At 41.2% G+C, this 20,929-nt stretch overlaps 1 protein-coding gene across 3 annotated transcripts in view; it reads right to left on the bottom strand.

The window, feature by feature from the left end:
- Positions 1-20,929, bottom strand: part of ssbp4 (single stranded DNA binding protein 4) — an 89,173-nt gene that overhangs the window by 13,420 nt on the left and 54,824 nt on the right. For all 3 annotated transcript variants that reach the window (XM_037974227.1, XM_037974226.1, XM_017407354.2), the window contains exon 5: positions 10,626-10,715. In XM_037974227.1, coding sequence (XP_037830155.1) covers positions 10,626-10,715 — 90 coding nt within the window. The remainder of the gene's footprint in view (positions 1-10,625; positions 10,716-20,929) is intronic.

Genomic DNA, 20,929 nt, shown 5'->3' with positions numbered 1-20,929 from the left:
ATAGATAAGTCATTATTTACGGAGACGCAGGGGGAACCGTATCTGATGGGGGAACGGGGCTCGACGTAACAGCAGCAACTCGAGCACATTGCTGCCCCCTATATGTCAAGAGGACAAATAACACCTTTTCTGTTCAAGTTGCCAACCCACCAGTGGCGTGTGTGTTGATCAAATTCACCCGCCACTTCAAATATTTACCCGCATTTGGCCGGTGGCGGGTGCTAATTTCCACCCCTGTGTGCATCTAATGATTACTTTCTGAAAGTTTCATTAAAGTCTGTCCGCTGGTTTATGAGATATTTTGCTAACAGACAGAGGCAAATAAACTCACACACTCAGACACAGGCAATTACATGATCACCCACATTTCATAGTTGCACGCAATAATGAAATCTGACAGGCTCAAAGTGAGAAATGCTAAAATAGTTGCCTGACTCCAAGGAGAAGCAGGCGAATAAATGTCTGCTATGAATAATAATAAAAAAGAGAAATGAACTGTAAATGTGGGACTAGCATTTATCTGAAGATAGAAACACCTCCAATGTATAAAGAAGTACTGATTAGCAAACATTTTGCTCATTCTTTAGGAGCTGAAACACATGAACAAAATGAGCTTTTGTGAATTTGGTTCTGCCCCCGTGGTCAAAAGCAGAAAATAAATGCAGCATGTCCAATTTACATACGTAGCCTATAATTACCACACAACTATCATATCTAATCTGTTGGCCCAACAGGGAATGCGTATAACAAGATTTGTCACTGACATTAACAAAGGGCCACTCTGATTTTCATGTACAGGAATCGTTAATTGCCAGCACGAGGTCAGATCAATTCACGAGGAATGTTGTAATCAGAGTTCAATTACAATGATGTTGCCAAAAGGATAATTTAGGGTATATTCTAACATGGTATTATTTCGCTCAGATTTACCTCGCCGATACTTGATCCAGTTTGACAGAATTAAAGCAGTCCAAAAACCAACCAAAGAGCCAAAGCAAGTTCAATACTGAAGCTCAAATATAAAATTCTAATCCAATCAAACAGCTTTGTGGTAAATAAAAACAGAAATAAGTCCCAGTCTGAATATGGTCTAGATTATGCTGTGGCTTCAATTAAATTAGACTCAAAGATATAATCACACAGAGGAAACACCCCTTCATTTTTTATTTAAGCCAGTGTCTCACTGGGCTGTGACTATTAGAGTCATTAACGAACCAGTCTCCAAAATGTCTCAAAACCTTTAAGGGGGTTCTCCATTTCCTCACTTGAGCTGCAGAGGCTCTCAGTCTTGTCGCTTGAATTCTGAACTTGTTCTAAAAACGCGCGCGACAGTTATTTCTCTCATACTAGTCACAGAGTTATCTCGAACATCGCAAACGCTTCTTTCTCTGCTCCCTTTTTCTAACAAAGCGAGCTAAAGCAGCCGCAGTGTGGGCGACAAAATAATGTATACAGCCTAGAATACCGTTTTGCACGTCCCAATGGTCAGTTGGTTGCAAACGCTAAGAATTCAGTGAGGCTGCAACAAAAACTATGACTATTTTTGCACAATTTTGAGGTGCTAACTAGTCGCCAACAGCTGCAGCCCAGCGAGACACTGCCTTTAGAGCCTGACAGACTTTCAAATCTACAAGACTGTAAGAATTTTAAAGTAGGGTTCTGTGGAAAGGCTGTGAACAGTTATTATCTTCCCTGTTGTAGATAACTCATTGAACAACTTCAGTTTGAAGTGCTACTGCTAGCTGCTGGCCCTGCTTTTTGGCTTAAACACAACTACAGAATTGCTTAATGCTAAACTGGAGTTGTTCAAAGATGGCAGCAGTTTGCTCAGATTAGCCCATAGCCTGTCAATTCAGTCAGAATTCACTTCTTTTTCTCAAAACTGAGGCCGTTCAAAGAGCTATCTACAACAGGTAAGATATTAATTGCCCATACCCTTCCCGCAGAACGCCACAAATATCTGAACTATCACGTTTACTCTCCGCCTCACTCTGCTGTAACCTCATCTAATTCGAGCTGCAGCAGCATCTCTGTTACTTCCTGCACATCCATATGCAGAAAGAAGCCCCCCCCACCCCACCCCCGTAAGACCAGCCTCATCTACTCATCTTTCTGAGCCCTCTGCCAGCCCTCTGCTATCAGGTAACAATACAGGTGTGTGTGTAAGTGTAAGTGTGTGTGAGAGAAGTATTCACCGGAGAGGGAATGAGTGCAAATATGAGATATATATATATATTTTTTTAATATTTGACAGTAGGATCTTATTCTCTCCAGCGCTGAGTGTGTGTGGAGGGTCTTTTATAATAGGTGTGCATCTAACATCATGATAACAGGTGAAGGATTAGGGGATTAACCATGTTCAACATAACCTCCGACCTACACACTGATGTGCTTCTGGTAGATATTAATGAAACGCAGTACAAATGCACAAACACACACAAAGCCCACAATTAATGTGTTTTTTCTCCTAATATTGACTTAACATTTAACTCACTTCCTCCACTCATATTTCCTCAAGTAATCATAAATTACAAAAAAAAAAAAAAATCACATTAGTCTGAATAAAAACACAGTAAGATAACATCCACCAATAGCAAGCAGTGAATGTTTTGGCAAAATATATTACTACACTGCACAAATCTATATGTTATAACAGGATGCACTGATGCATGAAGTTGTGTTTGTAAATTAAAAACATTATTGTTTGCTTCCTCATAGAACTTTTTAATGTTACATCTGAATGATCAAAGATGTCATTGAGAAGAAATCTAATGGTAGCGCGTTATTCTAATTGGTTGGTGGAAACTTTAGACAAGTTCACCTCTTTCTCTAAACGCAGCACGTGTACCTGCATCTCTCCTGGTTCCCCTCACCCCATGCCTCCCCCTCCTGCCCACGACACCTCCCTCCCTCAGAGACTGCTCTGCTGGCACGGCTGGGACGGTGGTATGCCGGCAGAGCGGAGCACCAGGAAGCTGTGGGCGCTGCTGGTGCTGCTCCTGCTGCACTGGGAAAACAAACACGCCTGACTGACAGCCTGAAACGGGTTGGATCTCTCAGGTTCTCGTCTGTGCGGCCCGTCCTAAAGGGCCGTGAGCTCAGCAGCTTATGGGAGAGGTCCTTCTCGTCCTTTCTAAAACATGCTCGGTCACTTTTCCGAATGCACCAGTGCTAATCAGTTCTTTGTCGTGAAAGAGGCTGATCTGGGAGGCAGTCAAGTCGTCACTGAAGCCACTTCTTAACAAGCCACACAATATGCAGCTTGTCAATAATTTATTGGACGCTCCGGAAATGTTTACCTAGTTGTACATACAGTGTATTCTGGACATGTTGGCACAGTTCGGACATTTGTATAAGAGCCAGAGTGTTTCCTGCCACTGTGTGTGTGTGTGTTCTGGATGGTTAACACCAGCTGTACTGGCTCGTTCTGTCTCTCAGCAGGTTCACACTGAGGCTAATGCAGCGCTAGCTCTGTCTGACCTCAGAGGTTATTGCTGCCAAGCCAGCCTTGTCTGTGTATGTGTGTGTGTCTGTGTGTGTGTCTAATAGGACACCCCTGCGGGGTCTGACTGCACTGACCCAGCTGCAGCAGTCTGGTTCTCCTCTGCACACAAACATGCACGCATAACTGACTTTTAGTCACTTTAGGAGGACATTGCGATGAATTGTACTCATCCTTGACTGCAAACATAAGCACAGCATGCCTCATTCCAACTCTTGGCATAAATTTGACCTAATCCTAATCTCACTTTAAGAGCATATCTTGTGGGGACCATCTTTTTTTGCACTAAATTAGAGCTGAGTCTCTACAATCTTGCCTATCCATTTTTCCCCCCCTATCTTTCTCACACACATACAAACATGAACAGAGCTCCTCTCTTCTTCTCTATAATGTGCCATAATGGAGCATAGCCTCCCCAGGCTTTCCTGCCATTACATTTGAATGGGCCAGCATATGGCCTTTACGGCTGTACTGTTCTCTCCACAGGTCCCCGCAGAGACACACACACAGAACATTTCAGCTGTCACAGAGGTGTACGCGGGGCGAGTCCTGAAAACCAGCCTGGCTGAGGTGTGTGCGAGCACGCACGTGCCCATGTGATGTTATTTGTGTGTTTGTGTAGGAGAGGGGGAAGAAGGAGGGGGGACGTGGGGAGCGTTAAATGAAGCAATTAATAAAATCATTTTCTACCCGGCTAAGGAGATAACAGCTTGGCACAGTACCGCAAACCCATCAACACAACCCCCTCGCCTCCTCACCACTCATTTCAGCTTAAGGAAGACCCACACCGCTGCCCCTGATGGACTACTAAGAGAGGGGGTGGGGGGTATGGAAGCCTACCGGAGTTTTTCTGATTCTATTTTCAGCATCTGGCACTAGAGGGCAGTGTGTAGCTGTCATCAAACTGCCGGACAGACACACACATACACACACAAACCGGGAGCACAAAGCAGTCTGCATCACTGAACATAACAAACAAAGCCAGAAGAACAGCACCACACACACGCACGCACACACACACAAGCACACACTCATTGTCATTCCTTGCTAACATTCCAGAGAGAGCAGTGGTGGTAGCATTAGGTCTCCTGCTTGCTCATGGTATATACCACAGCAGCACGTCAGCTTTGAGGCGGGAATATGCCACCCTCTGCATATAGGAGGGGAGCTTCTTTCTAAAGACACACGCACACACAATGGTGACACACATTTAATTATTGTAAGATGGTACCAAATGAGTTTTATATGCATTACTCTGCAAAGGCTTCAGGCACATCTTGTACGTTCAAGATCTAAAAGACCCAAATTCATTTATTCTGCAGCTGAACAACAAGTCCAAACATGGTCCAAACAACCAGACGCTGATTAAGCAACAAATTACATTTATTATCCCTCACAAATTGTTATGAGTATCGTTTTAAAAATCGCCCTTATTTCTGAATCAACTTTTTTTTTTTTTTTAACGACTGGAAATGACACGGCTCAGAGACAACTAACTAGTTGCTCACTGAATTTGCCCGCAAAACCAGGGGAGATTAAAAAAAACAGACACACAAATGCAGACCGGTATTTAAAACCTCTGAGGTTGCCTTTGTTTCAATTACAGGAAAAAGTCTCAATACTAGCCTTCAAAAACCCTGAATCCACCCTGTGCAAATGGGATCGGCAATAATTAAAGATCAACGTACCATCTTCTACATGAGATTATATAGTGGCACCTTGGTTGTTTCCTGTTAATTGTAAATATATTTATATAAAACTAAATTATACATCAGTGTTAATTATAGATAAATGAACTTTTGAACTATTTAGATTCTACCTCCTTGGCTCTCTGTTCTCAGGAGTGTCTCAATGTAAGTTTAAAAGTATAGAGTAGTTGTGGTATAAGCCCTTTGCAAATCATAGAACAATTCAAGCTTTCTTTCTTAACTTTTGACACTTAAACATATACAAAGCAGCCACATTTAAACTGACAACAGTATGGACACATTGTGTAGACAGGCGTGACAGATGCACAGTAGGAGAGGCTACAGTCAAATCACTGTTAAACCGTGCCGTTATCATGACTTTTTGAACAAAGCCTAAGGAATTTACCTCAGACAACAGACATTGCATTGTACCGGCTTTTATTTTTGAAGAGTTTGTCATTCAAGGAGAATCATTAGATATCATTTTTATTGCTGTCCTCTCAAGAAAAAGCAGTGACGATAAGGGTAAAAGACGGCCTCTCCTCCCGTTGGCTTTATTTCAGGCAGAAGTGGGAAAGTCTTGCCAGAACACTCTTATCTGGAGCCTTTAGCGTGTCTTTTTGAAACTTCGATTTAAAGTGCTCCTTCAGATGTGGCAGGAAAAGACTTTTAAATGTTTTTCCACAAATTTTCATACCAAACCTGCTGGCGTTTCTTTCTTTTTTTTTTTTTTTTTTTTTTTTTGTCAAGTGGTCAAAGAAGAGGTTGAACACTGTTACATCTCATGCTCAAAAACTCCAAATTTAGTTATTCTTTGTTCTGTTTTTGCAACTTTATTACCCAGGATTTAAGTGAAGGGTCTATACTCTTCGGAGAGGAAGCAGAAATGACATGTGACCCTCAAAGGCGCATGGTCTGTCATTCAAATTTTAAAGCACTTCAACTTTGCATTTTACTCATCCAGTTCATGGCCCTGAGATTAGTTTCTCAATTTCTTAACAAAAGTGAAATAAAAGTATTGAGAGCAGATGATCTGCAAACTCACCATTTGCCTGCAGTGTGTCAGCTTTAAACAAGTTCTCAAATTTGACCTTCACGTCTGATTTGTTTGATCTTAAATGTGTAATTAAACCAACTCCTTCTGTTGTGCTTTTTGGTTCCCTCAAAAAGCAGCAATTACCCTCAGTAAGATGCACAGCTTTTGACTTTGGAGTCCCCCTGTTTATTTTAGCACAGAAAACAATTCTACTGAAGTATGAAAGAAGCTGCCACACCCCATCTGCATTACAGACCTAATGGAAAGCCCAGGTTTTTTTGATTATTGATTTTGATGTACCACATAGAGATTGCAGAATCATGTCAGGAGAGACTTCTGGGGGTTTATCTGGATCGCATATCAAGAGGGGGCAGTTTACCTTTTCCTTGTTTGTGAAAAACTCCTGACATCTCTGTGTCCTCTGCTGCTTTTTTTCCCCTTCTCTTCCCTGTCATTAACTCTGCTGCCCCTCCTGTCCCCTGTCATCTCCCCTTTTTCTTGTCCTCCCCAGAGGACCGTGATGCAGCAGGAATGGACTATTACAGGGGGGATGATATACCAAAATGTACACTAAATATACACGTACTACTTTCTCTTTTTTTCTACTGCCTGTCAGAATTAGCTTTAACTTCTGTTTGCTGCAGGATTCCTCAGCCAGGTTCAATGTCAGCTTTAATCTAAGCTGCGTCTCGTGTGCACCAAAACACCGGATGGAGTTTGTGTTTGTGAGCAGGGGCTACTAAACTTAATTCCAGTTCTGACTTTAAGTGTTGTTAAAATGTTACGTGCAGATAGGTGCGACGGTGGTTCAGTGAGGAGGGTCTGTCGCGAAACCAGAAGAATTCCAATCAAGAAGCTTATTTTATCAATCATATGATGGCTAATTTTGTCCTTACAGTGCACTACATGGTAAACAGTTTAAAGCTTTTGTTTTACCTTTTCAGAGCATCACATAATTATAAACACTGTCACTTGTTGTCAGAGGAACCTTTGCAATGCTGGGCAGAAAGTAAGTGTCAAAGCAACACCAATGTTGACAACTACTGGACACACTGTCTATGTTAATTATCTCCCTAACTAATTGTCGCAAAGCAAAAATAACTTAATGTATCATAAACATTCTCATGAGCCTTTGCTGTACATTTGATTAGGGGTTCATGGGATTGTTAAACTGCTCGTTTTCTTGCTTCCTGCAGCAGCTACTTGTGCCTCGGTGCTAACATTAGCTCGTACATAAACGACAAATGGAGATATGGCTTTAACCATTAGTTTTGCTTTTGTCCTCCTCTACCCTTACAAAAAAATCCCACGAAATTCACATGTGATCACATGTGATTCCCATTTTCCACATGTGAATCAGATAATCCCCCCAAAAATCACGTTTTCACATGTGATTCCCATGTGATTCACATGTGATCACATGTGAAAGTCACATGTGATTTTCGTGGGATTTTTTTGTAAGGGTATAAGAGTGCTACTGCTTACTTTTCTTGTTGGCGTATTTGCTTTCGAAAAAAAATCTGACGAATTTTGCTGCTGTTTTCTTGTACTTGCAAAAGTTGGTGAAGTGTGTGTGTATGTGTGACATGTTCAAAGAGAAGCACCCTTAACCAATATTTAAGGCAATAAAAAGAGATTTTCCACTTAGACAAAAAAGTCATAATAGACAACTAGTGCAAAAATTATATTTATTTTTGAAATTTGTGTTATTTTTTAAGTTTTTCTGTTGAGCGTAGGTTGTTAAAGTCAATTTAAAACAGCCCAGCTCGACAGCATGTCCCTTCACGAGCTAATTGTTATATGTTCCGTTGTAGCAATTAAAAACTTCTGAGCGCTAAGATCAGCATGTCACACTAAATGTTGCCGAAATGTTGATGCAAGGTATCCACAACTTTATGGCTTTGTTGTAACAATGTCATTTATTGTAATATTACATCACCATCTACAGGATGATAAAATCATTATTGTGTGGGTTGAATGGTTTCTCATTAAGATGATGCACAAACTTGTTCCATGTTTTTTTTAATCATAAACATCTTCTTAAAATATCTGCCTTCATATGCTTTTTTGTTAACAATCCACTTGTGTGTTACGGCATAACAAGTGGATTTTTACTTGTCAGACTTTTGAGCACAGATTCACGGATCGGGCTTTAGAGGACCTTCTCCTTCCATCTCCATTTTCCTCCATTGTCCCACCTTTTCCCCCGCATCCCTCCCTCCCAGGACCGAAGCCAGAAACAGTGTTGGGGTCGCCTATGTTAATTACAATGCCAGTTCTACTAATTTCTGCAACACACGCACCTTACAAGAACAGTACACACACAGATGTTGGCGAGAATGCACGCGTCCCTGAGGCTGTTTGAGTGAGAAAATAATGATTTCAAAGACAAGGGAAATGGAGAGAGTGAGAAAATGTCATGGAGAAGGATGCTGGGCATACAGAGGAGAAAGGAGGAAAAAAACAACAACAACCCTGACCCGGAGTTAAGATGAGAAATGACTAAAGCACCGGGACAATTCAGTTTACTGCATGCAATCCATTCACAATTCTGCATTGAGAGTTGAGTGACTTTACCCATGCTGGGGCTGAGGAGGAGCAATGAGAGTATGAGTAAAATTTCAACAATGTGGGAGGGGAAATCTGCATCCCCCTTCATTACAATGAATGAATGCGTAGCAGAAATCTCTGTAGCCTGCACTTTCAGCGGGGACCGCAGCCATTATTTCACCGGGGACAGGAGTGTAAGCTCCGACTAGCTCGAACTGAATGACGCAATCCGAACACGCGGCTTCATAGGTAACAGTGTCAGCTTGATTTAAGGAAACGTGATGTCAAGGTGCCACATGTAGAGAGCAGCTTGTCTTTGACGTTCTGCACAGTGAAGCCCCACAATATTCACCTTTTATTTTGTTGTTTTCTTCATCTTTGGCTTCCTTGTTTAGATCAACTGAGCTAAGCGGAGACAGAAGAGGACAGAAGAGAAGCTAACGGTTCCTCTCCTTGTACCCTTCTGCCCGTTCTGCCTGCCTCCCTGCCCGTCTGTCTGTCTGTCTGTCAGCCTTGCGCACAGAGTCTATTTATGGAAAGCAATGTCACTCACGCAACACCATCAGATAGTTTTCTCCCTGGCCAGCTCACAGCTCATACATCATTAACACTCTCCACGACCCCAGCACATGCACACACACAAGCTGCACGGCGCACGATCTGCTGCCAATCAACCAACAAAAATGTCTTTTTACAAAATGCTTTCACAGTCTCACATTAGATATGGTTCGTAGTAAAAATCCACTATGAGGGGTTTCAGCCAACATGCTTACAGCAAACAGTTTATTTAATTAATGGGATGAACTAAACATACTTATTGTACTCATAAAGACCGGATGATGCATAATACATTAATATATTTATTGTATTAGTTGGACAAAAGAGATGGCTGCGTGTATTTTTCTATAAAACTAACAACGAAGCTTGATTTGTGACATTTTGTTAGGAAGACTGTGTTGCATTATGGTATATGTAGATGTTAACAAGTCGAATTAAACATCTTCAGATAGATCCGAGCAGGCTGTTTCTCCATGTTTTCAAATTTCGTATGCAAACCTAACATTTAATTTTGTATTCATCAAACAGACAGAGAGGTTGTATGAATTTATAAAATCCTTGGTAAGAGAAGTGAAGAAACATGCTGCCGAAAATTCCTCCAAAGGCTTTTTTTTTTTTTTTTTTTTTGCCCAGACCAATAAAACTTTTGCAAGAATTTACCACCATCCACACAAACTTTCACAAACTGTAACTGCTCCCCGTATTCAGACTGATGAGAAAAACGTGATTCCACTGAGTGTGCATAATTACATGTCACAAAGAAGGCAATTTTAGGTGAACTCAATTTTTGATGCTTTATTTCTCCTTCAGCAATTTTTGTGAATATCTTTGGATGTGTGGCTAATTTCAAGACTCGATTTTTCAGATGTCACTAGTTTAATGAGCATCATGTAAGGCTTCCTCACCAGCTCTTGAAACAGCACCTAGTGAACAGTGATAACTAAAATTACGGAATGAGCAGAACTGGAGTAAACATCCTCCTTTCCTTCTCCCAAACTAATGCAAACTGCACATTTTATATTTGGGAGGGAAAAAAAACAACAACATATGAGTGCAAATTCTTTGTGTAAAGAAGCATCAGAGAGAGCACCAGGGGTTAACAACCCGACAACTCATGGACATATGGGACAGAGACAGAGAAGAAAACACATCTGGACAGGATTAGGACAGCTAAAGAGGCTAAAAAAGGAGGAGGAGACAGAAGGAAAGCTTTAGGCTAAGTGAGGGGAAGGGTCGAGAGGCGACCGTGGCAGCGGGTTGAGGAGGATGACGTTTCAAGAGAGGGTCTTACTTGAAAGAAGCCAGGGGGCATAGGTCCTCCCGGCATGCCATCATTGGGTGGCATGTTGCCCATCACTGGACTGGGGGCGGCAGCTGCACTCTGAAAAAAGGAAGCACAGTTTTCTCTCAGTCTTTCTGTTAAAAAAAGAGATACAAAAAGTTACCGGACGAAGGCGCTAAAATATTCCCGTGTTTGCCAAAATTATCAGAAAGTGTGGCATTGTTTGCCGAAGGACTTCCAACTGTGATTGCACTTTCTGAAACAAACAGGCCAGTAATGGATATCTGTTGACAAGTGATGGGAATGTGACTGGTTGGCGCACTGCTAAATCGTACAACGAGGAACACAAGCGAACATGCAGACAGTAGTTTAGCAGGAACAGTAAGTCTTCTGGGTGATTCTAGTAAACTCGTGTTACATTTAATCAGGAATGAAAAAACGTCAAGTTGTCAGAATCAGCTGAACTTCAAAATGGGACACAAACCTGTCAGCTGCAGATGATCACACACACTTCACTGAAATAATATACAGAGGCTCTTCTTTGAGCTCTTCTCAGCACTTTGCCGGATTAAGTTCAACTCCAAGCACTGGTTTGGGTTGAATAATTTATAAAGTAAAAATGTAAATCAGTGTTAAATTATTTGATTAATACAAAATTCCTTAAATGTGGACTCAACCCCTTCTTGAATGTGACCTCTAAATATATCTCTGGCAATATTTCCTTCAACTTTCCTCTCAATCGTAATGATTTTCAACAGTGAGGAGGAGGCTGATGTGACACTTGACGCTCTGATTTGCTTCTGAGGCTGACTGTCTGCATTCGATCATGGCTGCTTTGTGAGAGCTCAACATTAACACCAAGAATGATGCAAAGACATCCGAACCAATTGTACCGAGAGACAGTTTTGAGGTAGTCTTGGAAGGATGCTCACAAAGAAAACCCTGCAAGGTGACCTGTTTTTACCTTTTCCAGACAACAGATGTCATTTTTAAAATGCCGGAGAAGATGGATGGGAGTAAAAAAGTCAGACTTGGTTCCACTTAACCATGAACCACAGGCAGACCTCTCTAATCTTCACCACCCAGGTTTTAGCTGCCCAAATATGACCTTTAACATGAAGGCGGCAGATCAGAAAATTCCCACATGGATCATTTTGACAACGGTGTCAATATTCCCATTTCATCAATCATGAACTCATTTCTACAAAAAGTAAAAACAAAGACCCTCCCCCAAAGCAACTGGATTTTCGCTCACTTCCACCGCAAACAATCTCACCCTGGCTCGACTGACCTGCACAGCACAGGCGCTAACTAACAGGGCCCGGGGCCATGGAGCAGGACGTACACACACACACACACACATTCACACACAACCCTGGTGAAAGGGTGTGAATCAGTGGGACTCGAAACAAAACATAAAGAGGTTACAGAGGTCGGACACCAGCAGAAAAAAGAGGGAAAATTTAACTGACAGACTTGGTGTAGATGAGAAGGGAAAAAAAGGAGGTCATGAAAAAAACAGAGAGTTCTCTAAAAATGTGACAAGAGGTCAAATAGTTTTCAACAGCACAGTAAAGATGCTGCTGTAAGGACACAGTGTGAACTCTCAGATCCAAGCTTTAACAGGGAAGTTAAGAGTACCTACATGACCAAAAAGTAACAGGTAACTCATTGGTTATTCATAAGCTGGTTTAGATGAACCTGAGGGGTTGTCGATCTTTTATAAGGGGTATTCAGAGCTTTTTCCTTCGTCCTGTTATGATATGATACAATACGATACAATATAGTATGATGGGATTCATTAAGGTACAAAACAACAGGATAAAATAAAATACAATGCAATATGCAATACAAGATGATGTGATAGAATATATTCCTACCACTTGTCCTCCAATCAGAGGATTGAGTGTTTGCTCCTCAGCCCCTGCAATGTGTCAAACTGTTTGTCTAATAGGAGTAAATTACAAGATCTTCTCACTGTTTTTGAAAATAGTCTCTTTCCAACTTGCTAACTTTTAAATGAATGAAGTCTCATTTCCGATCTAAGACCCCCACCTGAACCCAAATTGAGCCGTGTCCAAATGATTTACAGCTTGAAGAAACTGTGCTGTTTGGCTGCAGATTGTTTGATGTGTTACCTGAGCGAATCTGTGTGGGCCCATTCTGAGTTTTGACAGTAATTATTGAAAGATAAACATGTTTTTTTTTAATTAATATTATTTTTGTCAAGATGGACTGTGTGAAGTGTGAAAATGAGACGCTGCTCTTTTCGGTGGTTGCTGATTATTTCCCAGTCTGGCATGGCAGTCCTTTCAGATCTTTCTATGCTATCCACTTTTTTAGGATTTATATTTTGGACTTCTTTTGCAGAAATGACAAAAATGAAAAGGTGGGAAACCAGCTTTATTAAGAGAGCAACTCTGTTTCACAATTTTGTCAAATAAATAAATAGAACCAAGACACTTCTGATCACTTAAATTTGCTGCAAAGTACCCTTTTTTGACAACAAAACATTCAGGGCTGATTCAGAAACGTCAATAAAAGTAATGGGGTAAATTTTGAATATTTTTTTTTTACGCATCAACAGTATGAGCATACCCAGTTAACCAGCTGTGGTGTTTCTGCAAGCATTGGGAGATCAGCAGTAACAAGGAAAAGAAGACAAACAGGAGAGAAAGAGAAAAGGATGAAATGATAATGAGAGTAGAAAGAAGATGCTTGAATGGGTGGCACAGCATCTCACAGAGAGGAGGAAGAGTGAATGGAAGAGGTGCTGCTGGCATGGAAGTATGTGTGGTGAGCATGTGTGTATGTGTGTGTGTGTGTGTGTGTGTGTGTGTGTGTGTGTGGCTGCCTGCCTCAGCCAGCCAACGAGGCTCCCCAGTATTCAGGTGAAGCAGCAGCAAAAGGCCCCTTCTCCTAGTTGCCATGACAACCCCGACCTCAGCTCCTGCTCTCCAGTGCCCATTAAAACCCTCAGGCCGTCAATCATCAGCATGGCCAGGGAGCAGAGAGAGAGAGAGGGAGGGACAGAGAGAGAAGAGAGAGAGGGAGAGGGAGAGAAAAGAAAGAAGAAGAAAAAAACGAGAAGAAGAAGAAGAAGAAAGGAACAGAAAGACATGGAGTTTTAAAGCAGCCTGTGGCTTTTGATAGCTGCCCTGTTTGCCACAGCGATCAGCTTCTTTTCTCTCCTTGCACACAAACAAACCCGATACACAATAATACCTGGCTGCACAGTGTTAACCCCTCACACACATCACAAAGCCATCTACTAATAATCACAGCCACAATTCAAGACACCGTTTCATGATATCATCTTTTGAAGACATTTTTCACACAGGCTTTCGTCCCACAGCATCCAGTTTTTTCCTTATCATTCTTCATCACCTTATAACATCCATCCATGACTCATCTATAATGAAAAGTGGTTTCCTGAATGTCTTTAATGCCATTTGTTTAGAGCAACAGTTCCTCATGCTTTTTTTGCTGAAGGTTTGGTCAGAAATCACTGAAAACAGCCATCCAGGCTCACGTTATCCATCAGCTTATGTAACTTAAACACCTCTTCAATTTTAACCACAATAACATGTCTTTTTCACCCTTTTTTTTAAAGTCAACAACAAAGCTGTGCATTTCCACTTTGGAACCTGCAGCACAACAAAAACTCAGACAGCCGGCGTCTTGAGGAAAAGATCACATTAAAGATGGGGGTCTGGACCAAATGTTACCCAACATTAACAATTGTTTGCTAATGCAGTTGAGTCAAAAAGTAAAGCGTATCCGAGCGACGTCAAATGTGGCAACCAGGTGAGCCACAGCGATGGAGGCGGGACATGATCTGCATACTCACAGATCCGCGCATAATAAATGAGATAAAGGTATAGAGTTAAATCAGAGACCATTTAAAGCATGAAGGGATCGCTTTCATTTAAAAAGAAATTCTAAATCTATAATTTTAATGAACAGAGATGAGATTTTAAGAGTTCAATGAATGCCTGGAGGGGGAGTTTAAAAGAGTAAATGAGCATATTTCTTTAGATATATTCCTTAGCCTGAGGAGGAGCTCCAGAAGATGACTGGCTTTTTTTATTCAACTCAGATCACAGCACGCTTAAAACAAAGCTAAACGAAAAACTGGCAAATTATATGTATTTGCTATGTTTATCTATCCACACAAGAAAGATCATCTAGCAATCCCATTAAAAGATTTGGGCTGAAAAGATGTCTAAACCACATCTAAATTGTCCGAAATTGTCTAAAACTGAGCTAAACCAGATCTGAAAATGAATGTGTAGTAGACGGAGTCAACCCAATTTAAAATTGCCGTCACAATTTAGCAACCTTAACAAACGCAAAAATTGCTATAACTTAGTCAATTTTACACATATTGTGCTAATATTTGGCGTAGTAGTAGCTGAGACCTTGTTTGTCTGTTAGCAAAATATCTCACTGGATAGATATAAATGAAACTCAGAGAGTAATCATTGGATAGACATCTATAACCGATTAACATCTGAATGTACCCCTATTCAATTTGCTGCAGCTAATCAACAGCATCAAACAAAAAATAGCTAAACTTCATTTAAATTAATTCATAGGTACTGAACTAAAGTTTGGAGTGCTAGTAGCGGAGAATCATTCACAACATATACTTTAAGTATTAACACATCTCACAAGATCCTGCTATAATGTGTGAGATTCTGCATATCATTTACAAGGTTTGACCAAATAGTGTATAACGCCATTCCTGATCTTAGTTTAAAACTTTGGCATGAAAGGCTGCAAGTGATACGCATTCCTTTAAAAAAATGCTAGTTTTTTTTTTTTTTTATGTTTTCATCTTATAGTACAATAACGTAAATATATTACAAACTACAGGAACATCTTTGTCTTCCAGAGAGAGTAATATTATCGGACGTGGACTTGATCATTTGCTTGAACAGAAGGGACTGTGCTCCGCTCCGGCCCCTGGCTGTGGTCCTCTTTGGCCTCCGTACAGGAGGCTGGCTGCAGCACACAGACAGTGAGTGAGCAGCTATATCTGCGCGATGATCAGACCTGGACTTCCAGGGGGTAATGGATCTGCTGTTATCTACCTCCAAACAAGCAGGCCAACACACTGCTGCCTACTGGCCACGACAACACTGACACCGACCTGCTGGTGTTGGTGTGTTCATGAATATGTGTTCCCTTCAGCGTGTGAAGGATCACTCTGACCTGGCTATACAAACACAGAAGCGTGTTCACAAACATGTGAAAAATGTCCAGGCTGGCACTATAGAGTTCATATTTGTAGGCAAACACAATGTCCAATCCAACTTTTCTTGGGACTTACTTATAAGCTACTGTTTGTATCTGCTAAATCTGTTTTTTTTTTCTTTATGTTCATGTCAGCATGATAAAAATAAATAAATAAAGAAACACAATTTCTTGATAAATATGAAAGACTGAAATTGGAAATGTACAGAACTTGTTTTTGACATGCAAGTCGAAAAAAACAAAACTCTATGTTGGCAAACATGGTTATGAATGAAGTGTCTCAAGCTTAAATGAATCCACTGTTATGACCCCAAATATGCAGTTTGACTTGCAGACAGGGTGCTAGTCTTGCTCAACCTGCAGTGTTTTCTGCAAACCAAACCAGGAATTAGTCTTCAAGCTGCCTCTTACTGTCACTGCCACATCAAACTCTCCTCAGATCTCTCATTTGTCCTTCTGTCAGAGCCCTCCTTCTCCTGCTCTTTCCTCAGCTTCAAGTGCTCCAATAAGTCTGTCAGTGGAGTCAACTCTATAAAGATTAGTGGAGAGGCAGGAGTGTGTAAGCAGGACTGCCAGCCGACAGACGGGTCTAATCGATGGAAGACGGAGAGCTGCCGAGCTGCTCTGCCAGGAACCCCGCTTCCAAAGCTGTGACATGGAAATGCCCTCAGTGGCTTTCTGTCCAGGCATGCACACACACACACATACATGTAACAGGTACGCAAAAAAATTTGCACATGCTGAGTAAGAAAGAAAGAAAGATCCACTGATTGTCACACACCTGAGTGTGCAAAATTTGTTCTCCGCATTTGACCCATCCCCTGAGGGAGCGGTGAGCAGCAGCGGTGCCGCGCTCGGGAATCATTTGGTGATCTAACCCCCCAATTCCAACCCTTAATGCTGAGTGTCAAGCAGGGTGACAATGGGTCCCATTTTTTCAGTCTTTGGTATGACCCGGCCAGGGATTGAACCCACGACCTCCCAGTTTTGGGGCGGACACTCTACCATTAGGCCACTGAGCTGGTTTACACAGCATACATACGACCCGCACACCTGCACATATGCTTGCAGCCTTCCCATAGCTCCCGCAGCTGTTATGTCAATCAGGTGAATTAACTACTGGTAAACAAATCTGCTTGGGATCCCCCTCCTCACAGAACACACACAAACAAACACATGCATACACATATCCCTCCTCCTCCACCTCGGCCTGCCTCTGTCTCTACAGCATCGCCTCCCAACATCAGGGACCCAGGAGCCCGGAGCTGCCTCGCAGCTACCCGAGCACCGCTCTGAGGTGGAAGCCCAGAGGGAAGGTGCTGCGGCTGGGATTCACCGCCCAGCTCGCCCCTCACTGCCCTGGAGCACCTGCATTCACTCCCACTACTGCCTCCCAGGCTAACCAATCAACCTGTGGCAATCCACACAAACTACCTGACAAAACAGAAACCATATGACTGAGTGCAGACACAAACACAAAGAGCTACTTTAAGATGAAACAAATAGATGAAGATACTGTTACATTTGACTGTCAGTTTCCGCTTCTCTTTGGGAGGCAGCTGACAAAATGATGGGAAAATATATACCATGTGACAGATAAAAATAAAGAAAAAGAGTCGAAAAACAGAAATATTTAAACAGATTTAGCACGATGAGAAAGACATCAAAGCTTAAGAATTAGTTCAAAAAGTACCAAAAGCATCTCTTTCACCAAATGGCTGCAAATGAAATGATACAGAAATAAATCTTTACATTGTCTGTGTGTAATGAGTTGGGGGCAGAATTGTGGCATTAGTAGAAAAGTTTTAACTTAACCCAACTTTAACTTAAACTGAGGCCGTCCCTGCGTTACTCCAGATGAATTTTTTAAACAAATATATCTTTTTCTGCAACAATATTTCCATCCTTGGAGAGCCAGTAGGTGGTGAGAATGTCTACAATAATGACACACACAAAAAAAGGAGAAACATTCTGAGCTTCGCTAAAGATTTTCTAAAAACAGTCGTAGCTCCTTTTGCTTTTCTCTATGTACCATTATCAATTTCTTTTCAGTTTAATAACCTTTTCGGCAAAAAAATCAAAGCTGTTGACAAGATGAAGATAAAATAACCAAAAAAAAAAAGAAGGACAAGCAGCTCTATTGTTGTTGTGGATTCTTCACGTTTTTTATCTCAGGTCCACGTCATGATACAAAACACCAAGTTTGAAAAATCTTCACTTTTGAAAGTCATAAAACTCTCCCTCCTTCTCATTAAAAATGTTTGCATGTAGACGAGGGGTGCAAACGCAGCAGAAAATATCAAGTTTGCAAAATCTCCATGTTAGTGCGTACAGGACCTAAAGTGACACAAATCATGCATAAACTGAGTAAAACACGTGCTGATGTTGAGTATTTCAGTAGCTGACCTCCTGACACGCACACATACACGTAAAACACACACACACAGACACACACAGCAGTCTTTATTGGCTGTGTCGGTAGTTAATGACCAAAGCTCGGCGATGGCCCGCTGCTCTTTTAGTGACCCTTCCTAACACAGGTCCCCCCTGCTGGTACTTCCCTTTAATTACAGACACACACACACACCACACACACTCCCAGTGATATGCATCCCCAGCCCACCCTCCACCCGTGGCCTTTCACTCCTTCATTAGATAGTTGGTGCTGGGTGGAAACGCACAAGAGAGGCAGACGACAGGGTGTCCTAATGCTGCTCGTCCACAATCAGAAACATACACACACTCCGAAAGAAAGAAGCAGACTTTGATATGTGCCTAATTGAAGATTATTAATCTCGCTAATTAGGGAATAAAGGAGCGCTTGATGCTTGGAGACAAAACCTAATGTGAGGAGTACAGAAGTAGAAGGAAAAGTGTGTGAAATTTTCACAGAAAATGACAAGTGGAAGGGTCCTCTTCTGTTCTCCTCTTATTCACTGAGTCCTGATGCTGAGCTCTGCAGGTCAGAGAGGGTGACGAATCAGGACTGAGCCAGGAGATACTCCCTGAAAATTCACAAGTGATGACTCCAAAACATGTAACGTCATCCTAAAACACTCCTGCTATAAAAGCTGCAAGTGATGGTGCATGTTGCATTCCCAGGACGGCTGCAATGTTTTCCTTGTAGCTGGAATGTAAATAAATGTTCAGCAGTTTAACACATCAGCTGCGTCAGGTGTTTCATGTCAGTAACTCAGAATCCAGCAGCAAGTCTGTCTTTCATCTGTTGCCCTTTTTATACCAACGTTCAGCCGTAAATGCAGAGAGCAAATCTGTCATAAAAGATGCTCAGACGCCTCATCCTTCACAGACTCAGCCAGGAGACCCAGCAAGTGAGATATTCCTTATTTCCAGCCACAAAAACCTCAACCATCAACTTTAACTCTTCCACCTACACACAGAGAGAGAGAAAAGAAAAACACCACAAGAAAAAAAAAAGAAATCAACAGGTTTACAGCTACTGTCTGAGCTTTGTAAAAAATAATTCTGAAAGAAGGCAATGGAAATGGTAACAAAAGAGGAGCACAAAGACATAAATCCTTAAAATCAATGATTTATTTGTAGCTTTTTATTTTTAGCTTTAAGTTTTACAGTAAAACTGATGGACACACTCTCACAGTGTTATAGTGAATATGTGAGATTTACGGCAGAATATTAAGATTTACATATCTCCGACTATTTATGTTTGTTTCAGGCAGGTTTTCGTTTGCTTTTAAGACAGACACTTGCACAGCTATGCAGCTGATTAAAGAATAATTTTCAGTTATTACTTTTTAATTTCATTTGATTTGTTTAAACTGCGCAACTCCTCTTGGCTAAACCTCCAACTTAACGGTTTATTACTGAACAAAAAGAGCGAGAAAAACAGATACTGATTACTTCAATGACCTCATGAAGATGTTAGGAACAATATTCAAACGACAACTGGAAGGGGGTAGTTAGTAAAATTGCTCTAGTTGAACCCAAAAACATTAAGTAATAATTCTGTCAGAAACATCCAGAGTTGAACTACTTGTTTTAGGTAACACAACTCAGTCTCTCAGTTTTTTTTAAACTTTTTAAAAAGTGGTTATGTCAAAAAACAGCTGTGTAGGTAATTTATTTTGAAGTCTACTCAAACTATTCCCATTAAACAAATCCCTGAAATCTGTTTTATTGTTTGTCACATATTGTATTTTGTTTCCTCATTAGGCAATAAATCTAGAAAAAAAATACTGAGCCTGATATGTGAAGCAAGAGCACATTGTAAAAAGGCTGAAAAATTGGTTTTCAGTTGGTTAAGATCTTAACCATATATGTAATATGTTTAACTTTCTCTGCCTATGGAATAAACTTTCAATATTGTTTTCCTCTACAAATAAAATAAATAAATAAATCATTACATTAGGCACATCCGACTTAAATGGAAAATCTGGTCATGTTTGAAGTGATATTCTGTCAAATAGTTATTCATAGTTAGTACTTTTTCAGCTGTGTCATCAGTCATAGAGCAAAAACAACATACCATCTATCCCTTTAAGTTGTGCTGATACAAATGACCACAGCCCAAGTCAGACAATAAAATGGATACAGAAAACCAACCCCCTCCCTGTTCAGGCACATTTTATGGTTCTGGTTCTGCTTGCCCATGAGGTCAGCGTGACGTCCATTTTGCCATCTGTATCTGTCTGCGAGGCTCTACAGCTCACATTTTTAGAGACCTCGCAGACTAAGTGCGCCGACAACACACGTGTGACTGACACTCCCATTCCAAAGGTGGCGCCAAACACACCACAGCGAAAGCAGACCGTGAATCAAACCACAAAGTGAAGAAATACTGGGTTGGGAAATTTTTAGTCTGGGTAAACAAGGACGCAAAAGCTGTGTCAAATTCTTGTTATGAAACTGCTCAAACTTTCTTTCTTCTTCTTGTCTTTTGAAGAAACCAGCTCGTTATTGCCACCTACAGGCAGAAGTGAAAACTGTAGAGCCCCCTGAGTCAAACACGGTGCTGCAGCTGACGCAAAAATAGCATGAATACGAGTGTGTGGACATCAGCATGCACATGTGGACAC

This window comes from Kryptolebias marmoratus, linkage group LG24, assembly GCF_001649575.2.
Source record: "Kryptolebias marmoratus isolate JLee-2015 linkage group LG24, ASM164957v2, whole genome shotgun sequence".
NCBI classification, from domain to species: Eukaryota; Metazoa; Chordata; class Actinopteri; order Cyprinodontiformes; family Rivulidae; genus Kryptolebias; species Kryptolebias marmoratus.
Note: the sequence above shows the minus strand (reverse complement) of the source record. Positions and strands in the feature narration are given on the sequence as shown.